The sequence below is a fragment of the Seriola dumerili genome, unplaced genomic scaffold (genome assembly GCF_002260705.1).
Source record: "Seriola dumerili isolate Sdu_G_001 unplaced genomic scaffold, Sdu_1.0 BDQW01000088.1, whole genome shotgun sequence".
Taxonomy (NCBI): Eukaryota; Metazoa; Chordata; class Actinopteri; order Carangiformes; family Carangidae; genus Seriola; species Seriola dumerili.
In genome coordinates, this window is record NW_019174343.1 from 2,971,753 (window position 1) to 2,987,264 (window position 15,512).

General features: G+C 40.7%; 1 protein-coding gene across 1 annotated transcript in view; it reads left to right on the plus strand.

Annotated features, from left to right (window-relative positions):
* Positions 1-10,047, plus strand: part of cpne9 (copine family member 9) — a 48,462-nt gene extending 38,415 nt beyond the window's left edge. The window contains exons 12-22 of the mRNA XM_022745024.1: positions 80-155; positions 292-345; positions 509-570; positions 1,669-1,715; positions 3,355-3,536; positions 3,954-4,081; positions 4,203-4,305; positions 4,904-4,961; positions 8,726-8,799; positions 9,710-9,922; positions 10,012-10,047. Of these exons, the coding sequence (XP_022600745.1) occupies positions 80-155; positions 292-345; positions 509-570; positions 1,669-1,715; positions 3,355-3,536; positions 3,954-4,081; positions 4,203-4,305; positions 4,904-4,961; positions 8,726-8,799; positions 9,710-9,922; positions 10,012-10,047 (1,033 nt within the window). The remainder of the gene's footprint in view (positions 1-79; positions 156-291; positions 346-508; positions 571-1,668; positions 1,716-3,354; positions 3,537-3,953; positions 4,082-4,202; positions 4,306-4,903; positions 4,962-8,725; positions 8,800-9,709; positions 9,923-10,011) is intronic.
* Positions 10,048-15,512: the final 5,465 nt, after the last annotated feature.

Genomic DNA, 15,512 nt, shown 5'->3' on the forward strand with positions numbered 1-15,512 from the left:
ACTGACAATAGAAATAACATTCTTTGGCAAAGCAGTTACATACTTATTCTCTCTCTGTTAAACCCCGTCTCTTTTGTAGTCATGACTTTATCGGAGAGTTCACCACCAGCTACAGAGAACTGTCCAGAGGCCAAAGCCAGTTCAATGTCTACGAGGTAAAATCAAGTGTTGCAAAGGATAAGTGGAACAACTTGATCTGCAAATAATTAAAAAGGAATCTTAGAGCATCTCCAAAACTATATTCTGCTTTGTTGAAAAACTCAATTCTTGTTTCCTTATCTTGTGGTCAAGGTTTTGAATCCTAAAAAGAAAGGCAAGAAGAAGAAATATGTCAATTCAGGGACGGTAAGACCTGTTGGAGTGTGTTTCATCAGCATGCCACTTATTTCAAGGACATGACTCATAGCAGCAGTAACATTTCAGAACAGTAAATGATCTAACATCCCGTTCTCTCTCCTCTCCTCTGCTCTCTTCCTGCTTTCCCTTTCATGCTCTCTTTATCTTCAAGGTGACTCTGCTGTCTTTCAAAGCAGAGTCAGAGTACACGTTTGTTGACTTCATCAGAGGAGGGTAAGAGCCGAGTCCCTAACGTTTTATCAGTGTAGAATCACGGTAAAGTCAATGATAACATATAAACACAGATTATGATACAGAAAATGCTAGCTGGTGAAATCCTGCTGTGGGAAGCCATTATAGGACTGTAGCAGGATTTCTCTTGTGTTAAAGCCTGGTCACACCTGAAAGTGGCACAGCAAGATTAGTTTGTGTATCTTTGCAAAATATTTGGTTCTAGAGTCTTGGTGTTGTAGTGACTACTCACTGGGCTAGTTAGTGAATTTTTATTACTACTACTACTATTTTACAAAGCTTTTTTGTTTCTGTTTATTTTAGTAGAATGAATATCAACTCGTAGAGACTTTACCTAATCCATTACAGCAAGTATGTCTGCTTTGTAGGGCTGAAGTTACCATCGGTTACACTGAGGTCATGTCTGCCATTTTTTTTTCTGGGTGTTTGGGGTGTTTATAACCTGGGAGGGATTTGCATTCTACAATTTTGAAATAGGTAACACATGGTGGGTATTTTATGGGTTAAGTCCAGTATTTTTAGACTAAATATGTTTAAATGAGATTAGTTTTAGGTCAAGACATAAAATATTCATTAGTCTCCCAGCAGCATGCTAATCCTGGCAGTGTGGAGAAGAGTTTGAAAAAACATTTGAACCTTCATCTTGGGAAAAAAAAGTTACAGAAAGTGTAAATGAACAGTGGATGAGTGAATGAATAAAATAAAGAAAGAAAACAGGAAATTTTAGTGCCTGTTATTGTTTTTATTCCCAAAGCAATTACAAGCAATGTGATTTCTTGTACTATATGATATGAATAAAATTCTTGGAGAAAGCTATTGAAAGTCATCAGCATATAATATTAAAGTGATGAATATCAGCACAAAACTGGTTATCTCAACACTTGAGAAGCAGTGCAGATCCCCTGCCTGGGTTTTTTAAGTGACAGTAGAGATTTGTTGACAAGTTTCTCAGTACAGCCCTTTTTATATACAGTCTATGGTCCAGCCTGAACAGCTGTAAACTGGCTCCCATCTGGAGGGACTGGCACAGTCCTAACATCTCTGTTTTGATCGATACTGATGTGCTCAATCTCCCACCAGGACACAACTCAACTTCACTGTGGCCATAGACTTCACAGCATCCAATGGTAGGATGGTATTTATTCTTTGTGCATGCAGGAAATGTCAACGCATTTGTTGTTGTCTGTTTAAAAAACATGTTGATATGCTAATTTTGACACAATTTGACAAAATGTCTAATGAGATAAAATTATGAAGTGATGACATTTTATATCCAAATGATGAACTTCACAGTGACGTCATAACGTTCTACAAAAACACTGGCCGTTATTCAACTCTGTAACTCAGGAACACAGAGGGAGATTGTGGGCCATATTTACTGCAACTTGACAAAACTGTAAATCAGTAAATCATTTAAACTTGTATTTATTTATCAGTCAGTTTCTTAAATTAGCCTTTTATGTCTTGGCCTCGCATGGCTTAGAAAAAAACTGTCCCAAGAACAAGTTTACTTGCCCACCCCTGGTTTAGAGTGAATCCATTTGAATAAACAGTCAGGTGAAAATTGGAGGAAAAACCTGAAAAATGAGTGGAGAAACAGGACGATAATGTTCCCATCCATAGGGCACGAGGGCTCACTGAATGGTTTGATGTTTATGACAATGATGTGAATCATATGCTATGACCCTGACAGTCACCAGATCCGATCCAATACATGATGTCCCCCAGGCATTATGGGATAGGGGATGTATGGGTTGCCGCATTCCCACTGAATATTGTGAAATTTTGGTGAATGATTCAATAAGTTTTGTTGTTTCTTCTAGCGATGAAAGAGGTTCTTGTGAGGACAGTAGTATGTCATCTACGTAAAGACTGATCTTATGATGTGTGTTTAGTTTTTGGATTCCTTTGATTCCTTGATTTGCCAAGGACTTGTTAGAATTATTGGTATGGTTTTTCTTGTCTAAACATCAGGAATTGAGTTTGCTTATTCATAATTTTATTTAGTTGAGATTTTCTTAATTCAGTCTGGGTTTCTTCTATATTCCAGTTTGATTTTTTGTTCCACTCGGCTTCTTTTTACTTTCTTTCTTTTATAAACGGAGAATGAGATTATTTTTCCTCTTAATATTGCCCTTCCTGTTTCCCATAGAAGAGTTGGAGATGATTTTGGATTCAGGATTGATGCTCACTCTCTTTTTATATAACTATCAAATTCAGGATCTTTAAGAAGGGATGTGTTTAAGTGCCATCTGGTGTAATATTTTATTGCATTTCCCTTTCTGGGGCTACATGTTAGTGTCTTGAGCAAAGATGTCTCAAAATTAAGAAAATTAAGAACACATCTGCCTCAAAACCTGCAGCTTCTTGTGTCTTGTCTCAACCCTGTCTTCTGGAAATTACATTTTTATTCAACTAATCTGCAACAGCTAATATGTTTTTTGTATGAAATGTAATTGCTGACTAGATTATGTTCAAAAGAAATGTTTTTTTTTAATGAATGAAGTACTACATTTATTAACAACAACATATTTGATTTTAAAGAAAATCAAATATGTTGTCTGTGAACATTTTACTGATATATTCAGTATTAATGTAATTGCAACTTGGCAAATTTGTAAATGAACAACACAGCCTCATTATCATGTTTAGATGTACAGAAATGATATTTCTGGGAGACAGGGTTACATGTCTGCCAGAGAGTGTGCAGCAATAAATGTAAATGCAAATCAAGTTCCACAAATGCCATATTGCTTTTCCCTCCAGGTAACCCATCCCAACCCACCTCACTGCACTATATGAGCCCGTACCAAATGAATGCATATGCCATGGCTCTAAAAGCTGTAGGGGAGATCATCCAGGACTACGATAGTGATAAACTCTTCCCAGCATACGGCTTTGGAGCAAAACTTCCTCCAGATGGCAAGGTCTCCCACGCCTTCCCACTGGTAAGAGACACCGACAGAGCTGAACATTGCTTTTGGCTGATTTGTGTCAGCTCTGACTAAATCACTGGATGTGAAATGTCAATGTGTCTGTCAGATGTGAGGTTCTTCAAGGCTGAAAATAAGGACGTTATTTCACAAAGTTATTATAGCCATTAATCATGACAATTATGCATTTAATGAAGGGACATCAGGTTGACCTAACCTCTCTCCCTAATGTGAAGGGGAGGGTACACCTGGCTCATGTAGCTCTGGGCCTGTGCCCGCATCAAAACACTGAGCCTCAATTCTATCCAGTCTGTCTATCAAGACTCTGAATAGCAGTTTCTTGGGAGCAGTTTTCTCCAAGCACAAGCAAAAAAATCCTTATTCGTTTCCTTCCAACAAGTTTTTTCAGAAACTGAGTTGTCTCTCTTGCAGAACTCAAATACAGAAAACTCAAACTGTGTGGGGATCGATGGTGTGCTGGAGGCATATTTCCAGAGCCTGCGAACAGTTCAGCTGTATGGCCCTACCAACTTTGCTCCTGTCATCAACCAGGTGGCTCGGTGAGACACACACACACACACACACACATACACGCACACGCACACACACAGAGGATGCTTTGTGACCAGTCCGTCAGTGATTTTTACCGTTACTTTGAACATGTGTGTGTTCTGATGTTAGATGTGCTGGGGAGGTGACTGACGGCTCCCAGTACTTTGTGCTGCTGATGATTACAGATGGCGTCATCTCAGACATGGCTCAGACCAAAGAGGCTGTGGTTAATGTAAGCAGACAACACTCAACACAAAACGCACACATACATATGAACAAATATGAATATGAAAGACTTTTCTTCTCAAGAGTTTACTGCTGGACACAGAATGTCTGCTACAGCGTATGCGTAGAGGAGGTTTTAGGTTTCTACATGAGACCATGAATGGCTTCCATGCTAGTTGTTTTTCATTTCACCATAACACAAGACTCTCCCAACCACAGATATATAATATGCAAAACAAAATTTGAGCATGGAAATCTCTGTTCATGTTAAATGTGTAATGTGAAAGACAATGCATCTAATAATGAACTCACAAGATTCTCCATATTTTCTTGATATGTTCACAATGGGGGATTGATGGATGAACAGACAGAACAACAATAAACAGCCAGTGTAAAAACTGACCAGTGCCGTCAGGTTGAGGTTGGCACAAGTGAACTCTGGACTCTCCAGAGAAAGAACTCAGAGAGAAAATTGTGTAAATTAATTTTCCTCTCATTGCGGTACAGTGCACTCAGGCATGTGCTGTGAACAGTATATATACTGTACATTCAAGCATGTTAGGAACAGGAGTCTGGCTTACACTCCCCCTGTGTTTTCTCCACAGGCAGCCTCCCTGCCCATGTCTATCATCATAGTAGGAGTGGGCCCTGCTGAGTTTGATGGTAAGTGTGTGTGTGTGTGTGTGTGTGTGTGTGTGTGTGTGTGTGTGTGTGTGTGATATAATTTATCTGTTCAGTCAGCACAATAAAGGAGTCTTTTCTTCATTGTCATCCATGTTGCTGCATTGTGAAAATAATTCAAATATACAGGGACGAAGCAAATTTAAGCCAATTTAATGCCTTTCACAGCTTCCATCACATAGACATGTAAATGCTCCTTTAAACCCCCAACCTTACTAAAGTAATGTTTTTTTATATAGCACTTTTCATAGACAAAACTCACAAAACGCTTACCATCGCCAAAAACATAGAAAACACACAACACGGAGATACAATAAAACACATAAGAAAGCACTTTACTGGGCCATTTAAGTGCTTTAGAGAGCCATAAAAATTTAAAATCCTCAATAGAATTGCATAGAAACACACCACACAGAGTATCCAGTAAATATACACAGTTTATCCAAAAGCCTGTTTAAACAGGTAAGTAAGTGCTTTTTAAATGACTTCACAATTTTCCGCCATCCAATCCCTGATAGCTGTGTAACAGTCTAGGAGCTTGGTTAACCTAAAAGCCTCACTGGGCTTGAAAGAGATATTGAGCTGGATGTCATCTGCGAAGAGATGATATGCAATATTGAATCTACTTACAATCTCACCCAAGGGCAGCAAATATAAGGAGAATAGCAGAAGCCCCAAAACTGAACCCTGCTGGACCCCATGAGACAGTAGAGAGGAGTCACTTACCCCTGCTTACATGCCTGTATTATTAGTCAGTCATCCACGCTGGTTATTAACTTCACGGGGACTGTGGCAAGCCACGGCCACGGCCACAGTTACAAAACAGAAAAAACATGTCACTGGAAAAACTGACCTGTAAATATGGAATAGAAAATACGTAGGCACCTGGATAACTTTACAATCATATGAACAGCCTTTAAGTATTGGCTGAGTTATAGATGCAATGAGAGCAAATGGGGACTTACTGTATATGCCTGCATCCAACTTTAATCCTTTATTTTATGTAACCTATAAACTATGCATATCATTATAATGAGCTTGAGTTTGTACTGTATAAACATGGTGTGTTATTATAAATACAACAGGACTGAATGGACAGTTAGTAACAATAACTTGTAAACTGTAAATGTCATCATAATGAGCATATACTGTATATATATAGTGTCACGACCCACCTCTAAGGCCGTGGCACATAAGGAGGGAAGCGCAGTTCAAGGTAAACAAATAAGATGAATTTATTTAACAAAAGACCAAACATCAACAACTCAACAGCGCCAAAATACGGTGGGATGTGAGCATCAGTAAATCTGTAGTGAATGTACATGAGTGAATGCGTGAAAGACAATGTATGTGTGTGAAAGTGTTGGATGTATAAAAACAAAAGACAACAACGCTGGGAAAAAATAAATGTGGTGAGAGAGAGAGAGCTCTGGTCAAATGAAGCCGAGGCTTTATAGTAGTGGCGACATCGGGCCCAGGTGTCCTCAACCACGGCTTAGCACCTCCGCCCACAAATCACCCTGCAGACAAATTAACAATCAAAGTGAAAACACAACCACACAGCCTGACAGCTGACGACGGAACAATAGTGATAGGTGTGCAATACTGAGTTCTTTAAAATTTGAATGGACTTGAACTGTGTGGTTCCAGGTCCACAGTTCCATTTAGTGATCCTAAATAAGCAAGTATTATAGAACTTTTTTGTTTGCTTTTATGGGAGGGACATAGACATTACCTCAGGTTCACCTTTGATGGCAGAACCTTCAAGTTCTGTGTCCTTGTATTTGATATATCACCAGCCCCACATTCACAAGGTGCATGGATGCAGTCCTGCAACCCTTGCACCTTGAAGGTTTTTGCATCCTAAATTACCTTACCTAACAATAACCCTAACCCTAACCCTGCGTACCCACTCAGAGGAGCAATACCACAGCAATGTTACCCCACTACTGTGACACTTAGAGCACCTAGGCCTGCGCCTCAACAGGGGGAAGAGCAGGCTCCAGCCCTCACACACCACAGAGTTCCTATGCATGTGTTTGGAGGCTATAGCAGGAACTCTTTCTCTGACTTCTGGAAGACAAGCCGCCCTCAGGGCTTGCTTGTACCATTTCTGTTTGTGCCTCTGCCTCATGGGGTTGATGGCAGCCAGTCCACATTGTGTCCCTAGCTCTTCTAAACATGCGCTCAGTGCAGCGCTGCCTTGGTGTTTGCACACAAAGGAATCTGCAAGCCAGAGTGTCAGTGGCATGCAGACTTCATGTAGCTCTCTGCTGGTGGGAGAAGCCAGCTAACTTAGCACAGGGTAGTGCCCTGGGGCCAGTGTTGCTTTACCAGCTGGTGTCATCCAACGACTCCCTGGAGACTAAGGAGCCATCAATGAGTGCAAAGGCATGAGCGCCCCTGGTTGGCACTGCACATCAATTTCCTGAAACTGCAGGCTATTTACCTTCTGCGCTTCCTGCCGGAGCTGAGGGAGCACCATGTGCTGGTGAGGATGGACAGTACAGTAGCAGCAGCATATATAAACAGGCAGTGAGGTCTGGGGGTCCCTTTGACTTTGCAGATTGGCTCGGACAATATGGGAGAGGGCACATCCACGTCCCTGAGAGTATTGCACTTGCCAGGTCAGACGAACCTTGCAGCAGATCAGCCCTCTGGGATGGCCCCTCACCAGAGAATGAAGGCTGCATCCACAGGTTTTACACGAGATCTGGGACTGGCTTGGTACAGCCATAGCCGATCTCCTCACCTCCAGGGCAACAGCTCATGCTCCTTTTCTCCATTAAGAGAGACCAGTCTTCCCTCCCTTCATCCTCCTACACCTGCTCATACAGAGAGTCCAGGTGGAAGAGGTGAGCCTCACCCTGGTGGCCCCCAATTGGCCCCAGATGATCTGGTTTTTGGCAATTGCACCCCTCCTCCAAGGACTCCCCTGTGAGATCCCTGTTCAGCAGGACCTCCAGTCTCAGGCACACAGGACTCTTATTCATCCCTTTGCCCTGGAGCTCAGGCTTTGGGCTTGGCCCCTGAGAGGGCCAAGTTTCTAGCCATGGAGTTGCCCCAGTCTGTGGTTAGCACTCTGCAGGGAGCCCAAGCTCCATCAACTAGGGCAGCATATTCCTATCCTATTTCAGCTTCTAACTCAGTACCAAATGGAATGAGCAGTGGAATGGAAGTTTTTCCCATATTTTTGTGTTTTGTTGTTTATTTTAACACTATTCAGAGTTCTATCCAGCTACAACCACGATGTACAAAGAAATCCAAGAAATCAGCAGAGGCAGCTCTGCCTACAAACTTCTACCGACTTGCAAGACTCATCATTTAATCTGCTCCACCAAACCTCAAGCAAAGTCGCCAGATTAGCTGAGAAGCCGAGGTTTTGGTTAAATGTAAATAAACACCTCACGTCTGAAGTCACAGTTCAGTATTACACCAGTCCACAATATTAAAATCCGCTCAAACATAACCTTCAAAAAGGTTATTAATGCTGTAATTTGGTATATTGTACTGTAAGACTGGATATTTTGGCAGAAAGCAAATATGTTGTTTGGGAACATTTTACTAATATGTTCAATATCAACATATTGCAACTTGCCAAATACCTATATTTACAACATACAAAAAGTCAAATATATTGCTGTATAGAAACGTAATTTTTAGGAAACTGGGTTGCCTAAACTTGTAGGATGTACAGTATATAATGCCTCTACCTAACAGTTAAATGTTGTGTTTGTTGTCTGCAGCTATGGAGGAGCTGGATGGGGACGAGGTCAGAGTGTCCTCCAGGGGACGCTTTGCTGAGAGAGACATTGTTCAGGTGCTGTATATTCTACATTCACACTGAGTCACAGGTTTAATGTTTATCAGTGTGACCAGGAAATATCTGCATGGTGTTTATTACTGAAGATAGTTCCCTAATATTATTACAGTAATTGATTGTAATCCATTTGGCTACTACCCAACACTGGTCCTGGCCCCCACTGGTTCTCAAAATGGGGATCGGGGAGCCAGGGATCCTTGATCTATTCTACCAGCTGTTGATTTAATTTATTTAGTTTGGGTTTTGAATTGAATATAATGAGATCAAGATAACAAAAGCAACATGTCACACAGTCTTATCACCATTTATTACCATGTTTGTATCCAATATGATAAATGTGACTTTACATCAACACCTGTATACTACAGCCGTTTATTGTGTTTGCATGCTGCCGCTGGAACCTCTCTCTATCAGACCTCGACCGTGTCCGGTCTGTTTCTGATTTGGCTTGTGAATTCCTGTTCCTTTTGAATCCTATTCTTGGCATATTGTTTGAGTAAAGACAAGCTAATCTAGTTTTTACTTAGTAGGATGTGCTTTTACTAGCCAATTATGACTCTGATAACCAATATCCTGCACTATTATACCATTCTTACATCATTCTCTGAATTGCTACGTTTGGTAAAATTTAGACACACTTTTGAGCCCTTGCTTCAGTCTGCCACATTGTGAAGACTACACATACATGTGCTGATGTGTGAATAACCACCAATGTACATGCAGTTACTGAAGCTCCAAACTTCTTCCATGAATCAAAAATAAAAAAAATAAAAAAAAATTGAATGAATCCAGATGCAATTCCAAACTACTGCATTTCAACAACATCTTGGTAAAACAATTTAACAAATATCAAATTCAGGAACATTTTCCTGTTGTCATCATCGTCCATTTTCCTTTTCCCATCCAGTTCGTACCTTTCCGGGACTACATCGACCGCTCAGGCAACCAGGTGCTGAGCATGGCCCGCCTGGCCAAGGATGTCCTTGCAGAGATCCCAGACCAGCTCCTGTCCTTCATGAAGAGTCGGGCGATCGAACCCCAGCCCCCGCCGTCCGCCATCTCAGACATGCCCTCAATGTCCACCACCACTGCAACCAAGACCAAAGAACGCAACATGCATGTATGAAAATGCACAAAGTCTGAAAAGTGAGCAAACTGAGATGTTTCTTTGCATCTGTGTGTGTACTTGTGTGTGTTGCATGGTTTCAGGCAGTGGTGTGCCGTCAGCGCAAGAAAGGCAAGTAGTGCTTGACCAGTTAAAGACATAAATGAACATAGAAGGACATAGCGAAATGGAAGCAGTATCTCTCCTTACATCTCAAACCATGTTCTGTCCCATAAATGATCCTATATTGCCTGTTTGCATTCAACTTGTAATTTACTGCCCTGTTGTGGCTGCAGTAAGCTGTTGTTCCTGGAAGCTAAGTTAGAGTTAGCTAACCCTAACCCTGGACCAGAATTGTAGAAATTACACTATTAATGTTTCTCATTCTGACTTCTGTCAACACCTGTCACTATACACTCGCTCTGCAACACACAGCTCTGCAATGATACACAACTACATTTAAATCAAAGGCTTCAACTGTACATCAGCAGTTTTTCCTCAGTCATCAATTCCTACATTTCACATTAGAGACAAAAGCCACTATGGACTTTGTTTGAGAACCCAACCTCTCCTGCTGAAGCTGAGTCTCCATCCACGCCACTTCAGTTTCTGAGTGACTATTCCATCTCAAGGTGATGAATGTCTAATCTATCAGAGAGATAAATCCTGAAGTAGCCAGCACTTTGATTTTTATCAATTGTAAAGAAAAACAGCACCATGGCTGATGTCCCTTTTCTAGTCTATCAGTTCTCAGGGGCATTTTAAAGGTTTGACAGTAACACAGGGAGCGGAAAATAATCCATCAGAAATTAGGGTTAGTTGTGGCATCTGAGTGCTTGTGCCCTTTTTATTATTGCTTCATGAAACTGAATGCTGTATATTATTGCTGAACATGAAATTCAAATGTGGTTTTCTTTAAAGGTTTGATCTATGGTCTACATGATCAAGGTCAACATTCAGAGATAGAGTATTGGCAAGTCTAAACTAACAGTGCTTTCAAGCACCTCTTGAAAGCTGGAAATTCTCTTGAGATGGAGAACAGAGTGAAGGATCCTCCCCTTCCTCGAGCAACCATACAATATCAGGCTGTGCACATTACTTCAGCCCTGTTATAGATCTGAACATAACCGTATCCGTGTGCTCTGCTGTTCACCTTCTTCCTCTGTAACTCTTTCAGCTGGGGCTTTCATTTGGGATGAATCATTCATGAGCTGGGTGCCTCTGTCTCAAGCTGCCTTGACATTGTACCTGTTTAAAATGAATAGAGCTGGTCAGTGTGCGCATTTCACATTACAGAGAATGTGAAAAAGCTCCAGAGAATATGTGAAAGCATCAGGGTCACCTTTTCTTCCTTTTTGACTGGAAAGAGGAGGAAAACTGTGAAATGGTGAATGAATGAAGGTTATGATGTTCCGTTTTATTAAAAAGGTGTTAGAGGGGTGTTGATTCAACTGTGTGATCATTTGTTGAACTGTATTGTGTTATACAGAGAGGTGTTTCTGTTGTTTAGCCTACACTCAGTGATTTGAATGGGGTTGACCAATTATTAGAAACACCTGTCATCATATTGTAGTAGGGGGAGGCCGGGCATTTTGTTACACTTTTTGCTTTCACTTCAATTTCTTGGTCTCAGTACATCACAGTCATTCAATTTCCATATTAAATTGAATAATACATTCTTGTGCCAAAATGTATAATCTTTAGATTGTCACAAATTGTCACACTATGCGGGCTAAATTGTCACACTATATTTTTCAGATGAAGAAACACCTCAACCCCATCAAACTTGTACTGATGCTGACAGCCTTGGAGCTCTTAACCTTCAACCACATATATATTGTTCAACAAATGAAACCATGTTTAAAAGTAGAGGCTTTCCATACTCAATTTTGCAGTTAGAAGTCTGAAATATGTAGAAAGATGTTGGATGAAAAAATAGGAACAACCCATGCAATTAATTACTGCTTGACTGTTGTCAGAGTAACAGTTCTGGCACAAATAAACTGCGTACCTGGGAGTACAAGCCTCGTTCCCATTTGTTGCATCGGACCCGTTCATCCACTTCATTTTGAACAGCTTTTAGAAAGTGGCTCCACACAGACAAGAAACACTCATCATCTAAGGATTCATCTGAGCTTTGTCTTTTTTTGACCTGCCTCCTTTTTGCAGATGCTACAAATCGCCCTTGCTTCCCCTGCTTCTTAGAGCTCCTTTTGCCCCCGTTTGCTTGGTTTTTTTTCCTCATCTGATAATGGTGTATCAGTGAGAATGGCATTTTTATGGTTCCTTCCCCTATGGGAAGCTGTTTTTCTTGGGGCACCTTTGGGATAGGGTCATATATCTTCGGCGCCCGGTAGTCCACTGTTAAGGCCTGTTGAGGATGTATTTGAGCTGGGGCCTGGTGGGTCTGGGTTTAAGCTGTGGTCTTGAGAGGCTGCAGCTATAGGATGGGGCAACCTGTAAGAAATTCATATTCAAGATATTCAAGGGGGCTGCAGTCAGAGGATATGCGATTGCTACAATCCCAGGAATGTCATAAATAGACATGGTTTTCCCAAGGTTGGTTTTCACCCAGGAATGACATGCTGTATGATATGCTTCTTAAGTGACCCATAGACAGTCCTGTTTAAGGTTGAAGCCAATGGGAACAATGAGGTGGAAAGGAGAGCATAAATATTCCATTCTTTGTCATAATTGAGTCCATTGATGGACAGATGAAACTTATGATTATCCATCAGGAGGAAACATGGCTTGTCCTTTGAGCCGTTTGTGTGCTCGACGAAATTATTCAAAAAGTCCATAAAGTGTGACTCTTTCATCCATCCAGAAGGATTGGCTCCACCTTTACCCCCTGGTGGTCCATTGATAAGTAAATTGTTGTGGTGGATGACAGGAGGGAATATAAAGTAGGGAGGGATACTCTCTGTGGCAGCACACGCAATTGTGACTAGGTCCTTCTCTGCAGATGTAAATGACCCAACTTACTTGAAGCCACATCTAGCAACTACTCTGTCCGGTCGGTGTACAGTAGTCCCTCCAGTTTCATTTACGTTATCTCCTGGTCCAAACTAATGCCTTTGTAGCACTTCCGCTACGTTGTAAAAGAAGGCATTGACATTCAACCTGTTTCATGAATAGTGCAGTTTAGATTGAGAAATATGAAAATTATTCTCAATAGAGATAACAGTGAAGCACGCCACATGTCAAGAAAACGTTTTCAGGACATTGAGCGACAAATGCAAGTGTTCGATTTTTTACATAGCGCCCCCTGGTGTTGGAGATCAGTGTGAAAACTTACCGCTGTGACAAGATGCCCCGGTCTCCCCTACAATTCAACAGGACAACACATTGCAGACTCCAAAATGACCATACAGTTCAACGCTCTTTATCAATTTCAACAAAAAGAAAACAAACAAACTGGTCATTATGTCCTTCTTGAAGGCAGGATGTATTGCAGGACTGCTGTATTATGGGACTTTCAGACAGAATCCATCAACAGCACCTCTGTGCTCTGTAACCCATTATTTCTAATGGCTTGTGCCGCGTGACCACTTGAAAGTACTAGGCTATGTGAAGGAAACTGGCTGCTGAGTTAACAATGTTGACATGCTGACAGTTAAACTATGAGACTTGGTAAGAGCTTGTCTTCACAGTGCAATAACGAATATTACTGCTCTCCATACTAATGGTAGTCTATACAGAAACAAGGGAGAATGGAGGAGTGGTTGTATGTACGTTCCAGCATAAGTTTATACAAAATACCATCTCAGCTGCTGTCCCTTCTGACCTTGAAAAGCCAACCCCTTCTTGCCCAGAAAGGGCACTGGCCTGAACATTAATCAATCAGTGATACGTGTCTGTGCCAATTCCACAGGTTGTTAGCTACTTCTGCGATGATAAGGTCAATACCTACGTCAGTAAGGTCATGTGACTAATATGACAAAAAATGTCGATGTCATTCATTGCTTATCTTTACAGTCATTAGTCTTTCGAATTAATCTGGATGAATTTTCATTCATTACATTTAAAAAAAAAATTATATTTATTCATTTTTGGCAAATATTTTTTTTGAGTGCAGGGAGGTTCTGCTTGTTTCATAGCACTGGAAAGACACATGTTTGTTGCTGGCAACAACAGGATCTAAACACAGCGAGAACGTTCCGCTTCATAGCGAAGTTCGGAAACTCCGCCGATGTTTGTTCTGTTCGACTGCCGGAGCAGTCCGGTGACCCCGGCGGCTACATTAGTTTTAGCTGGCTGTTCCAAATAATCAACTGAGTGCGTGGTGCTGTGTCAGTGAGAATGTTTTCAGGGAGTTACAATGTGTTGACTGCTTTTGAAAATGTATACACAGTTTTCCCCCATCACTTCCGGTGTTTGGTATACGGCTGCATATTGTGTCTGCCTGTCAGCAGCGGCTAAACATGTTTATTTGCAATGACTGTTGACTTACTTAATACTTGTACGTATTTTTCTGATTTCATTATGAATTTTATGTTTGCATGAACGATTCAAGCAAAAGTCAGTTAGATACCAGAAACACCAGATATGATTTACTGTAACAGGTAGAGCTGTTTTTCTCTCACATACACTCCTTAAAACAGATACTGTGCGGTCTGGTTAAATCTTTTGTCTACAACCTAGTTGTTGGAGAGGTTTCTTTCAAGCCAGTAATAACAGTAAAGACTGGATTCATCAGCATGTTCCATATTGTATCAGAAAGGAAATGGATATGTGGCCTTATTTCTGTCGTAATTCACAAGTAAGTGCGAGTGAGGTCTTTTTATATGACAGCACAGGAAATCCATGTTATTTTTGCATGCTTATTTGGCTGTTTCGCTGCCAATTATTGTACTTGTTTAGGGAAACTATCTGTATCTTTATTCAGATCTAAAAATGACTTCAAACAGTATTCCCAAGTGTGTTGACTTGTTCTTTCTCTTTCTACTGTTATTGTCTACTACGGTAGATTTATATCGCAGCGTTTAAAACATGCATGCATGTGTGTGTTATAATCGATAAGTACACTAAACCCAAAGTCACACAACTTAATGGATATTTTTGTATGACGCAGGTCAGCTTTATATACAGTATTTGATAATTGACAACCAATATACTCCTCACTACTTCTCCCTAGTCAAATATGTTCCATACAGCCTACATGTTGGTCAGATGTAAATTCATCTAAAGTGATGTACAGAATATTTTGTCAACAGTCTTCTTTCCTTCCATTTTGTTTCCAAGTGATACTCTAACTGTGTCTGTTATTTTTGTATCCATTTGTGTTGGTCAGAATTCATTTATAAGTTTGTCAATGTTCCCTATATTTTGCCTGGGAAACAAATAAACATGATTGAGGCTGATCTCTACTTTGTGCCCTGCAGTGTAGTCTGTTTTTGTTTGTTTGTTTTACTGAGGTAACAATAGTGTGAATTTGGGTAGAGCAAAGAAGGGCCTTTTCATTTTTCATCAACCAAAATGTATATTTTCTCATGTGGGGTTGATTTTAAAAAAGGGGATCACATGGTTGCAAATGAATGTGTCTGTGTTTCAGGGTCTAATTATTATCATTATTATATCAGTTTGCAATGTCGAAAATTATTAT